Source organism: Homalodisca vitripennis, chromosome 5, assembly GCF_021130785.1.
Source record: "Homalodisca vitripennis isolate AUS2020 chromosome 5, UT_GWSS_2.1, whole genome shotgun sequence".
In the NCBI taxonomy this organism is placed as follows: Eukaryota; Metazoa; Arthropoda; class Insecta; order Hemiptera; family Cicadellidae; genus Homalodisca; species Homalodisca vitripennis.
The window spans coordinates 52,346,978-52,360,166 of record NC_060211.1 but is presented as its reverse complement, the minus strand read 5'-3'; the positions used below and the strand labels follow the sequence as shown (position 1 = coordinate 52,360,166).

The 13,189-nt window shown below is 41.5% G+C and overlaps 1 protein-coding gene across 7 annotated transcripts in view; it reads left to right on the top strand.

Moving 5' to 3' along the window:
- The window catches only part of LOC124362183 (ankyrin repeat domain-containing protein 17-like), a 125,099-nt gene that overhangs the window by 57,947 nt on the left and 53,963 nt on the right, over positions 1 to 13,189 (top strand). For all 7 annotated transcript variants that reach the window (XM_046816454.1, XM_046816451.1, XM_046816455.1 and 4 more), the window contains one exon: positions 11,002 to 11,191. In XM_046816454.1, the coding sequence (XP_046672410.1) occupies positions 11,002 to 11,191 (190 nt within the window). The remainder of the gene's footprint in view (positions 1 to 11,001; positions 11,192 to 13,189) is intronic.

The window sequence follows — 13,189 nt, the reverse complement described above, 5'->3', positions numbered from 1 at the left end:
CTTATCCGAATTTTTGATATGGCAGAACAATTTAACCAAATATGCGCCGCTGATTCCTTCTCTTCTCCGAAGAGTCTACATTCGTCAGTCTGGCTAAAGCCCACCCTCATAAGATCCTTCCCTAGGGGGAAAGGAAGTCCTGTCAACATCCCTAATATTAGTCTTATATCCTCCTTATTCTAATCTAGGAGAGCTGCCCACCCTTTAGCATAAGGAGAGATAAACATTTTAGATTGTCTTAATCCTGAATCTCTACTCCAATTTTTTTTCTGTTTCTTATCCTCTTTTCCCAATCTTTTACAAGAGGTTGGCTCAGGCCCCACCATTATGGACTTTGCTCCCTTTTTGGCGAGGATGTCTGATTTTTCATTTCCATGAATGCTCTCATGGCCTGGCACCCTACTGAGTGTTACTCTGATATTTGTAGCCAGCTCTGCCAGAGCATTCTTACAATCCCAGACTGCTTTTGAGTCAAACAAACAGGCATCAAGTGCCTTTAGTGCAGCCTTGGCTATCACATAGTATCAAGTATTTTTCTCCTTTTGTCCTCATTTGTATAAGCCTTCTGGCGCATGATCCTATAGCCATGACTTCGCTTGGAAGACCATGGCATGTTTTCTCAGGGGCACTGCTAGGTTAACTCCTGGTCCGTATATTCCGAATCCCGCCCTAGAGTCAAGACGTGAACCATCGGTGTAAAACTTCTGGACTGCTTTTGTAGGGTAGGCCTCCTTTTTAATCCAATTCTCCCTTCCATTGATAGAGACAGTATATGGTTGTTCAAAGGACTATTTCTTAACCATTGCTTCTGGCACATTGGTTAGCATTTCAGCATCATGAAATTCCTGCATTATCTTCATGTGACCTTCTAAGGAGGAAGTATTTATTACCATTGTTCGTAGAAGCTTCATTGCGCTTAAAGCGGCTGTCCTCATCACCTCCTGCCCCAGAGGAGTGTATCCCAGGACAGCTTCAATTGGCAGTGTTGGGAAAGGAGCTCATTCCTGAAATGCTTACACAAGCTAGCCTTTGAAGACTCTGCAGCCTCTTAGCAACTGTTGTTTGTTCTACCTTTGGCCACCACACTAAAGGCCATGTCACACTGCCGTGGCGTCGCGTCCGTCCATCCATAGTATGAACGTCCGCGTATGCCACGACGGTCTCGAATCCCGTCAAACTACCAGACACCCATCCGCGCCCGCGGCCAACGCCACGTCTTTCTAGGAGGTTGGAAGCTCAGTACACAATAAAATGTCGTCTGTGCCGGTATTTTGTAGTGAACCAGGAGACTCTACTTTACGTTCAGCAGTTCCTTGGCTGGGTGATTCCAGCAGCGATAATAGCAGCAGTGATGACGATTTGGTGTTGTTATATTCAGTGGCACAAAGAGATCACTGGGTACACCCTATCAATAAAAAACGAAAGATGTTTGGCGAGTATCATCATTTAATGCATGACCTTGAAGCCGATGATGACACATTTCGTACTTATTTTAGGCTAAACAAGGAACAGTTTGACGAAGTTTTAGATTTAATTCACTAAGGTGCTTTATGCGCATGCGCGAGCCATCGTAGCTTCGCCGACGTCGGCCAAGAATCGCTCCAGCCGCATATCCCAGCAGACGGCGGCCGACGCGACGAACGTTGCGCCACGTCGGTTATGTCAGTGTGACTTGTCCTATTTGACAACATGGTTAGCGATTATTTTAGAAATCCATCCGCAGATGGACGGACGCGACGCCACGGCAGTGTGACATGGCCTTATAGCAGCATCAGTTTTATTATAGTTTCATAAATCCAGTAAATTATGTTTGGTTTTAGTCCCCCTTTAAGTTTTAAAGTCTCTTACAGGCCTCAAGGGTCATTGTCGCTTTAGATACTATGTTCTTGTTTGTAAGTTCCAAGTCAGCCTATCATCCAGGACTATACCCAGATATTTCACTTCTTTTGATTGTTTTATTCTGATTCCTTCCAGGACAGGTTGTGCAAGCTGAAATTTCCTTTTCCTTGTAAAGGTTATCATATTTGTTTTTGGTGGATTGATCCAAAGACCTTCCCTATGACTAGTTGCTTATGAAATTTAATTCTTCTTGACTTAGGTGTTCCAGCGTGCCTCTGTTTTTTCCTTTGACCATAAGCGCTAGGTTGTCCGCATAACCTTGTTCCCCTCTTTTCTGCTTTATTTAGAAGATCATCAACCAACATCGGCCCACAGGAGAGCAGACAAAATCCCTCCCTGTGGGCAGTTTTTCTGGGCTGTGATGGTGACAGATTTATCTCCGTTCTTTGCTTTCACTTGTCTGCTTTTTAGGAGGGCTACTGTCCACTTGACTGCATCCGAGAGAACTCCAAATCATTCCATAGTAGCCTCCATGGATTGATATGCAACTCGGTTGAAACCTCTTTCAATGTCCATGGAAGACGCTGACTAGGGCTTCCTTTTCATTGAAGGTGTTCTCCACCGCTTCCACTAAGCTGTGGAGAGCGGTGGTAGTTGATTTGCTTTCTACATAAGCGTGTTGTGATAGACTGATGGGGGTGTTCTATTAAGGTTTCATCCCTAATGTTTTCACCATGAAGGAAGTAAGATTTATGGGTCTGTACTAGTTGGGTTGAAAAACTGGGGGACTGAAAAATATTCCATCCGTCCCAGGAGATTTAAATTAAATGGCTTTAAAAATCTTATTGCCCATTTAATTTTTTATGTGTGAATAATCTTTTAGACCGCTGCCTGGCCTTGGCTACTTCCCGACTGGATCTCTCCTCGACTAAAGAATAAGTATCCTCAAGTCAAGTAACCCCCTGGAAAGTGCGGTTCCAAGAGCAGTTTTGAGGTCTCCTTCCTGTTCTCTGTAAGGTCACCATTGGCCTTTACTTAGGACCCCATTGGGTTAGTATGATCAGATGGGAGAGCTTTTTGAAGCCTGGCAGCCTTTGGTAGGCTGTTTATATTTTTACAAAATTTCTCCAGGTTCTTTTATTTTTCCTAATTTATTTTTTATATTCATTTTTGGCGTATAGATAAGGGATCCAGTCATCTGTCCTTTTTGCCCATTTTAATCATTTCTGAGCTTTGTTTCTAAGTGTCTCTAACCTCCCAGTCCACCAAGGCACATCTTTCTCCAGCCTGTTTTGTCTGAGAGGACAGTTTTTCTCATAGTCCTTTGTTTATAGCTTGTTCAACTAATTGAGTAGATCTTTCTAAATCAAGTTCATTTTTCTGGTAGGGTTCTATTTCCTCCAACTTTTTGGCTAGGGACACTCGGTATCCCCTCCAGTTGGTTGATTTAGGGACCCTGTGGGTCACGTTTATCTCCCCTATCGACTCTATGTCAAATCAAATGAGGCAGTGGTCCAAAAGTGAGGCTCCTGTGAAATATGCCACCTTACTATGTTTATATTTTTGAGTTCTGTGGATAAGGTTATATCCAGGACTTTTTTGTCTTGTTCTAGTAATACAAGTAGGACTGAACCCCATATTTTCTAGAATTAAATCATTACAGAACATAAACTGCAGGAGTTCCTCACCCTTTGGGTTGATGTTTGTGCTTGCTTACCCAGAAGGTGTGATGATCATTGCAGTTACAGCCGAGAATGAGGGTTGAACCTCTCTCACTGCAGCACTGCAGTAGCCTTTCTACTTCTAATGGTGGACAGGTTGTTGAAGGGTTGCGGAAGTAGGCTGGGGCTATGGTTACCTCTTTTACCCCTTGCTGTGATGCCACTATCACAGTGACCGCCACCAAGTCTTTCGAAATTAGGTCTGTAACAGGAAAAGCTGTTTTTTTTTCTTTGAGGGAGAGGCAGGATACCCACTAAAAACCTCCTCTACTCTTAGGATTCTAGCCTGGAAATCGCTTATCACTTTAAACTTCGGGCTAGGCCTAATTTTGGCTTACGCCCAGAGGGCTCGCACCTATCTAGCCGTTCGGATCTTGGATCTGTCCCGCGTTCCGGTCCAGATCACTCTTTTTGGCGCGGTGTATACCCTGGGCAAAGCTGGACCAGCAGCACCAGTAGTCCTCGCCCTCCAACATCCAGTCACAGACCGTGTCCACCGAAATCATACCAAAAGTTTGAGTCACTTCAAGGCGGGGCCTTTCCCAACGCGGGCAACGGAAGAAAGTGTGTTCCGCGTCGTCGAGAACGCTTGAGCAATAAATACAATCTTGCGAAACGGCCTCGCCCATTCGGTGTAGGTACGACCGGAAGTAGCCGTGACCACTCAAAAACATTGTGAGGTAGTAATCCACCTCGCCATGCCGCCGTTCTACCCACAGTTGGATTGGTTTGATAAGTCTGGCAGTCCAACATCCACGGGCGTCTTGTTGCCAGATGTTTTGCCATTGCTGGTACGTACGTGAGCGCTCCTCAGTCCGTGCAGTGTCCTTGCCGATTTCATCTTGTCGCTGATAAATTGCCTTCCTCTCCCCTGCCAAAAGCTTGACGGGGATGACTCCAGCAATAACCAGGACGGCAGGCTCAGACACTGTACGGTAGGCGGAACACACCCGGAGCGCCGCTTGACGCTGTACCCGGGCGATCCGTATCCGATAAAATTCAATATTTAGTGCGTCTGCCTACACCTCAGCCCCGTAAAGGAGCACGGACTGAACTGTAGACATTAACAGTCTTCTCCTGCTGGACTTGGGACCGCCGACGTTGGCCATGAGCCTGCTAAGATGAGTCTTAGAGGCCTTGTCCGCTGTACGGAAAATCTGGTCCCTCCAAGTCAGCTTATTGTCCACCAAGACGCCAAGGTATTTTGCGGCTCGCGTGGTCTGGACCATTACATCTCCCACTCTTAATGGGACGACGGTGTCGATTCGTTTCTTAGTCAAAATCACGATCTCTGTTTTGCTCAAAGCGAGCGACAGGCCGTGATTTTCCATCCATCTGTTAACGACTCGCATGACCTGGTTCAGTTTAAGCTGGGCCATTTCCACGTTGCGTGCAGCAATTAGGCTGCGACGTCATCGGCGTACCCAACTAAAACCGTTTCCTCCGGCATCTCGGACCTAAGGAGGCTGTCGTAAGCGACGTTCCAGAGATCCGGGCCTACGATGGAACCGTGTGCGGCACCGGAAGTGACATCCACCGTGCGCGGTCCGTCTTTCATCTCGTAAATGAGAGTTCTGCTTCGGAGGTACCCTTCTATCAGCCTCCGCAGATATGCCAGGATGCGAAAGGTGCTATGCAACGCGTCCAGCATAAATGCAACTCGTCAACCCATCTCGCCGAGTTAAAGGCGTTCTTGACATCAAATGTAACAAGAAGCACTACTCTGCGAGAGAAACTCTTGGATTATCAATTGAACGATCATATATGAAATTACCAACCTGAGTCGTCAATCCTCTGATGTAAACTTTGTTGATCCAAGGTTCCTGGATTAGGGCGATATCCAAGCCTGTTGTGATAAACCTCCTACCCAAGATGTCGGTAGCGCCCTTGGCATGGTGAAGGTTTATCTCTATGAAGCGCATACTTACGCCTTTATTCCACCTCCCATAGTGGTCCATCCCCGTCCATCCTTTTGGATTGTTATTCCCCTGTCTCCCTTTTTCCCTTAGCCGAGACTGATGTCCTTTCAGATAGGGTCTCTTCTTCAGGAAGAGGGAGCAAGTTGGTTTATCTTTTTTGTTGACCGCCGCGCTGGCTACAAGAGTACACCTCTCAGGTAAGGTATGTTCAGATTGCTATACCTTTTCGGTCTCTTCCACTTTTAACTCCTCAACGGTGCTTTTTTCTTTGGTGAAGGTCTCAGATTTTTCGGAAGTCTCCTCCACCTTTTTTGGTTCCTCATTGTTCCTTTGATGTTTTTTCTTTAGTCTTAACTGAATATGTCCAAACTTTTAGCTGATCCAAGGACCCTCTTTTTCCAGTTTGCTTGCTGTGGCACAGTCGATTGCCAGAGTAAGCACTGACTTTCCCTTGTCACTTCTACGCAGAACATTCTATTCCCCGACAGATAGCTCTTTGTTTTGTGCTCTTAAGTACTTTATAATCTTATGCCGTCTACAGACAGCTTGTTTATAGGAAGGTTTTTGGGGTAGTGCACATTGCTCCTTTTGTGCCCCCTGTCTCACATTGTTCGTTTTCTTTCTCTGATGATCTTCCGGAGTGGACCATCAGAGTGAGGTCTTTTTTATTTTCCCTCACTTTGTTTCTTTAGAAATTTATTTTGGTTTTCTGGGATTGGTTTTAAGGCCAAATACCTGGCTTCTTGTTGAGAGTAACCTCTTAAGCCATTCGTTTCCTGGTGGCTACACTCAATTTAGGCAATTCTGGGTGTGGCCTTTCGGCTTTTGCTCCCTCTGCCTTTTGGTGATCATCCTCCAGTTTGGTATGGCGTCTTCCCCAGATGTATCGACTCTGTCTGAGTCGGGGGTTTGAGGACTTCTACTAGGAAGTCCACCTGTCTTTGTTGTTAGTTCAGAACAGCTAGGGTCAGAACCAATTTTCAGTCCCTCTATTTTTTGTGAATTTTCATCCACATTTTGAGTGCTACTAGAGCTCTCTGGTTGGTTTAGATTTGTTTTTTTATTAGTCATTGTGTTCCCACAAGTAGCGAAGATCTAAAGGTCATTCCAAGCATTGTTCTGCTCTACTTGGGAAAGGCTATATTTAAGCTGGAGGTCGCCAGGTATCCAGAGTTCGCATATTAACGATCAAGCACTCCCTTGATCACGCAGGCCTCAACATATGCTGTTCCACCTTGGCTTGGATGAAGACAGAACTTAGGTTTTAGTTACAGTAGAGTATAGTAGAAGCTAGATTTTGGGAAGTTTTCCCGATAGGTGAAGGTAGAACGAAAAGAAAGGTAAGTGTGGTAAGGATAGCCAAAAGAAGCCTGCCAGGTTAGCTCAGTCTGATTTGATCTACCACAGAAGACAAAGATTTGGATCAGGCAGTTCCCAGGTGCACGCACGAAAACACAGCATTTAAGAAGAGAGAAGATGGCGGTGCATGTGCTTCATGGTCGCAGCCATTATGGAGTGTGCTCATGAGAATCTTCGTCTGCGGTATAGGAGTAAGACGATCAATATTTTCACAGATAGTTAGACAGCACTGATGACGCTGGACTCAGTGTGTTCAATTCCAAACTTGTCTGGGATTGCTGTCAAGTTCCCTTGCCAGAATCAACAATGTGACTGTTTGTTGGGTTCCTGGTTATGAGGGGATCCCTAGGAATGAAAGAGCTGATACCAATGTCAATTATGATAGGTCCTCAACCGTTCTGTGGTATTTCTAGGTGGACAGCACTGATGACGCTGGACTCTTGTGTGTTCAATTCCAAACTTGTCTGGGATTGCTGTCAAGTTGTTTCTTCCCTTGCCAGAATCAACAATGTGACTGTTTGTTGGGTTCCTGGTTATGAGGGGATCCCTAGGAATGAAAGAGCTGATACCAGTGTCAATTATGATAGGTCCTCAACCGTTCTGTGGTATTTCTAGGTGTGACAGCCTTTGGGACTGTCTCGAAATGGGTTCGCGCTGAACATGAGAGAAGGTTCTAACCAAGTATGAGAATGAACAAAATGGTACTACAGTCACCTTCCTCCAGGGTGGTGTCTGACCTTCTATCACTAAGTAGATCAATGACTTCTTGGGTTATATGTCTGATTACGGGACATGGTCACCTGAGGAAGCATCTTCACAGTCGCATCATTCGGGAGGATCCGCTCTGTAGAATGTGTGATGAGCAAACTGCTGAACACCTGCTCTTTGATTGTCCTGCAATATCATGGGAGTGGTATGCTATCTTTGGTAGTTTGGACAAGGGTGGTGAATTTCCCCAGGAGGACCTTTATGTGGGTTGTTTTTGGTGGTTTGTAGAAGTGCTGAAATAGTAGACTGGTAGGCCTCATGGTGTGCTTCCGGGGTGCGCCAAAGGCTGTTGAGACTTAAGTGCATGGCAATAGGCCGCCCCATAGAACAAGAAGAAGTAGAGTTCAGATGGGCGGACCTTATTTACCGGTGAAATCATTGTCTTGTACTGAAAGTTCGTTCACTGCAGACCTCTGACCCGTAATGCTGGACTGCAGTCTGTCCCATGGTGGTAATGTGTTGGTATTTATTTGTTATCTTTTTTTTTCCCCATATTGGATTCTTGTATTTTCTAAACATCACAGAAAGGAAAGTTATTTGGTACATACAATATTATGTCGATATGTTGTACATTGAAAGACACAGATATAAAAACTAAGAAGCTTAAAATAGGTGATAGCAGTAAATCGTATCGGAATTTCTCACATATCGTTAGTGACAAAATTTGCTAGAGCACTGTAGATTTGTGGCATTTCTTGCAAATACAGCTGTTGACGATAAACCGTCACTGATGCATTCGGCTTAGGGGTTAAATACAACATTACAGTTGTTCATTTGGTTTGAAAATAGACTAGAGAATTGGACATTTACAACCGGGAATTTGAAAATAGGTTTTGTTTGGCCACCCTGACTTGGCAGTTACTTGTTACTTTTCTGCCATAGACTTTTTTACCCGTAAATCGGTATTCTTCTTTGGACCAAGAGCAATCTATGTACCATGTTTCAAGACTCTAGGAGCTTTCTGTCAATAGTTATCGCAAATAAGGACAGACAACACAAGATTTGAAGAAGGGCCTTTCGGGTTCTTAGTAATAATTAGCCAGCACAGTAAATTTGTCATAATGTTTGGGCTTGTAAGTGACCTTGTTCTGTTAGGTCTTGGTTGCGTTAATTTCCAAAAATGGTTTTGTTTCAAATTTCTTGTTTGTTCCTAATAAAAAAACATTTAGGCACAGTCTTTAAAAATACAAGGATATAAAATTTTGCAAATAGGAAGTATGTCTACTGTTTATGTATAAATTAATATTTAATTAGATTAAAGGCAGTAACTGTGAATCTTTAATGACGTGTTTTTATCTAAGTACTAAATTGTATGTATTATTACTTTAATCACTTTTATTTTAGTTATATGGGTCTGATGATGTGTTCCTTTAACACGAAAGGCCTCACAAAAATAAAATTCAACAATTATTGGTGTGTTTGTTTATAAATTAAGTATTATATTTCAATAAGAAGAAGTTGGTAGAATGTACATTTTTTATACTTCCACAAGGAACTCTACTAAGCATTTAAATTAGTAATACAGGATACCTAAGCTTTTTGTAATTGTTACCAGGCTAGGTTAATATTTTATTGATTTAGTTGTAAGTGTCAGCCTAATTATTGTATCTTATTATGGCTGATGTAAATTACGTTATATAATTAATGTTAGTAAAGAATTTTATCTAGAACACTATTTTTGACCAGAATAATTTGATTTGTGTTGATAGTTTTTATAGTCTGATACAATTTATAAATATCCTCATTAAAATCTGAGAAAGTGCTTTTATTTCATTGTAATTTTACTACATGATCAAGATGCTAGCTTTTGTATTTAAATTTATCCGCCCTCTCCCATAAGATTGTTTTACCTGTTTGTCATCTCAGCTCACATTACTTAACATATTTTCATTGAAAACCCAATGTCATCAATTACATGTATATATTACATATTAGTTTGTAAAATATACAACATCAAAAACAGTAACACTCCCCCCTCCCCGAGTAAAAATTAGAAAAAAATTATATACATCCCCACCCACCGCCAAAGACTAAAAACTACTTATTTGTCCTCGTGATACTTATCAAAGCAACTGAGTTCACACAGACCTGGTTCGTCAGGGCACACTGCACAATAGTACACTGTTTCCTTACGCTTGCCTTCTTGATAGCAAACATGGCACCTCCGGGTAACTGATTTGCCGTTTCCTTTGCGCTTCGTTAGTTTGGAGAGACGATGCATGCTGTTGTGCGTCGGTGTGATGAGCAGTAGGGCTTCCTTTGGAGGGAGCAGGTCTTCAAGAACACGAACTCAGAATTCGTACAGGGACAGTCTATCTGAGTTGTACATGTTATACAGGTAAAAAGAATTTACTACAACAACCTGGAGAAAGTTCATTTCATTGCGACTCATTGTCTTCATCATTATCGTCAATAACATTATCGTCTTCCTCCATTATGAGTACATACACTTACACAGTCAACAGACACTATAATCCACTCACACAATATCGCAAAGCATACACAACAAACGAAAATGGCGAACCGGCGACGAATCGCACCAACTGACTCACCGAAACATGCACACCTCGCTATGAGTGTTACAGTTTTCCCGGGTAACTGCTCAGCTCACACTGAGGCAATATGAAAGCAGCTGCCATATGCTGAGCTCGCTCGTCCACCGCCCGGCGCGCCATTTTCGCATGATGAAAACATTCTCTATGAAGAAAACCGGGATTTTCTAGATGTTTCATTACTCAATGTTTTCCAATATGTATATCCGACATTGTAATAACGCTATTGTACCTAATCTTCAGCCGTCCTGTGATTTGTGCTGTGATCACAAAAAGCTGAAAACGATTATTATCTGTTGGGATTTTGTTGTAGTAGACAGTTTTCTAGTCTATTTTCATGTGCGTTCACCTCTAAAATGAATATGTCGTTATCAAAAAGTCTTGTACAGACGAAAATAAATAAAGTGATGATGAGTATTACATTCTTCCAATACTGGTAAACTTAAAAAACAGTAACAGTGATGATAGCCTAGGCCTAGGCCCATTAGCCATCCACCATTATTGGTGGTGATATTGGACAAATAATTGGTCTATTTATGAAAGACCTGATTTTCCTTGCACGTGTTAGGTAGGAGGACACACATGTTAAAGCGTTAATTAATTATTCCTGAGAATTCCATGTGATTACAGCATCACATTGGTTTAAAACGATGCAAAATTGATATCATTACCATGTTGGATGTTGGAGACAAGTGAAATAGCAAAATCGCGATGTGCGACATAATTTATGAGGGTTAAGACTTCTTTTATGTAAGATCCAATTTCGTTTATAAGCATGTATTTATAAATGTTCAATGCCTTAATAATTGTATGATTTAACTTAAAATGTTGGGATGTGTGCAGGTGAACATGCCAACAGACAGTTTCGAGTCACCACTTACCTTGGCGGCATGTGGAGGACACGTAGACCTGGCTTTGCTGCTGATAGAGCGAGGAGCCAATATTGAGGAAGTGAATGATGAGGGTTACACTCCCCTCATGGAGGCAGCCAGGGAGGGCCATGAGGAGATGGTTTCTGTCCTGTTAAACAAAGGTCGGTATATCCTCAGAAATACAGCTATGGTGGGAAGGGTTCATGGGAATGTTGAATTTAGCTCCATTCACCTTCCACTTACTGCAGCATCTGAAATCTAATAATGCCATGGATTCGACTCCTAATACCTCTTTATCTACATTACACTCAATTGTTACTGGGTAAACCAGACAGAGCTCTTTTGAAGTCTAGGTGTCTCTCTAGGTGTAAAACAATGCATGGAGTTCGTTTTGAGCGTCTTTGTAACCTATTTTGCTTAGGCCTCTTCAGACGGACGTGGACTTAAAATTCCTGGAGACAAGTTTGTGACAACCTCAAAAATTCCAGACACTGCACAACTTGGAAGGTGAATGGAGATAAATTCAACATTTACATTCTCAGAAACTTGTAACATAATGTATGATAAGGCACACACAGTCCATTAAATGTAACTGGGCTGGGTCAAAAAATGTGTGTTGGCTTTCAAGCATTGTGTGCTAAAACTGTTCAGTAAAAAAAGTTTCTTTATACTTTGGAAAGCACTATATATATACACTACGACATACTTGCGGCTTAGCCCCCACTTTCTATGCAACATTCCGTGTATTTGTTTGAAAAGCTCCCATGATTTCAGTAATATTTGAACTATTTTAAGTAAATGTAGAGGAACTCCGAAGTCGAAGTTCATAGCTTTCTTAGTTAAATCACTTCTGAAGTAATATGATAGGTTCCTATGATATTTTTTAAATGGAATTAGTCATATATCATGCATCAGGTACCCATTTTTTAGTGTTCATGGTTAAGATGACCAGAGGTTAAGCACAATTGCGAATAATTGTCACTTTGTTTTTATGCATTTATAGTTCAAAGTAATTATATTTCCAACACAAAATTGGAGTTTGTTATTTTGTCTTTTAGGAGCAATATAAATAAACTTGTTTATAATTTTCTAATGAGGTTGGATTGAAAACAGTAAAACTCTGTACTGTTTTGAATGAAATATATACAATTTTGTATTGATATAGATATTGTTATTAAAAATAAAAACTAACATCAACATCAATAATACACATTTAAATATTTACATTATGACAGTTGTTATCCATTTGTAAAGATGATAGATGATACAGTAAAGCACGTGTTCTTGCTTCCCAATCCAGGTTCGCAATTTCTTAATTGGTACCTATTTCCTCTGTCCAGTTTAGGAATTATATCAGTATTTATATAGCTAATCAGTATTGTATACCTCATCAGTAAGCAATAGATGTGATGTCCCTTTGACAATTTTCTGTTATAAAAAATGGGATTTTTAAATGCTCTAGAGACCAGGGCATAACCCGAAAGGATATTGTAAATAAGAAGAGGCCTATTTTCATCCCGGGGACCCAAAGAGTGTTTGTGTAAAATTTCAGTACATTCGGTTGAATTGTTTGTGCGTTAAAGCAAAGCAAAACAAAGACACTTTCACATGTATAATATTACTAGCAGTTACCTGTGGCTTTGCACACAAATTTATTAGGTTTTGTACCTGTATGAGCACTTCTGGTTCGGGTTAATTATATTTCCGATGCCAATGTTGAGATTTGTCTTCTTCCTACAATCAAGTAAATGCGTTAAAAAGTGTTTATTTATAGTCATTTAAATTTACTCCGTCTTAGTATTTATTTTTCCAATGCTGATTTTGCTTCTCTCCCGATCAAGACAATTTATATCTCTGAGAAGCCTACTTTTGTCAAAAAAACAACTTTTTTTTTCCTTTGCTGAGGGACAAAAAATCAACTTAGATTGGTTTCATAATAGTCTTTAAATGTATAGAGAAAAAGTTAGGCTATATTGTCTCCTGTATCTGCACTGCTACCAGTTACCCTCTTTACACGCAATTACGCAATTTAGTAGGCATTGCACGTTTATGACTACTTTTGGTTCGAATTAAGTATATTTCTGATGCCAATGTTGAGTTTACCTTGTTGCCACAGTAAAAAAAAATACGTCAAAAAGTTTATAATTTTGGCTATTATA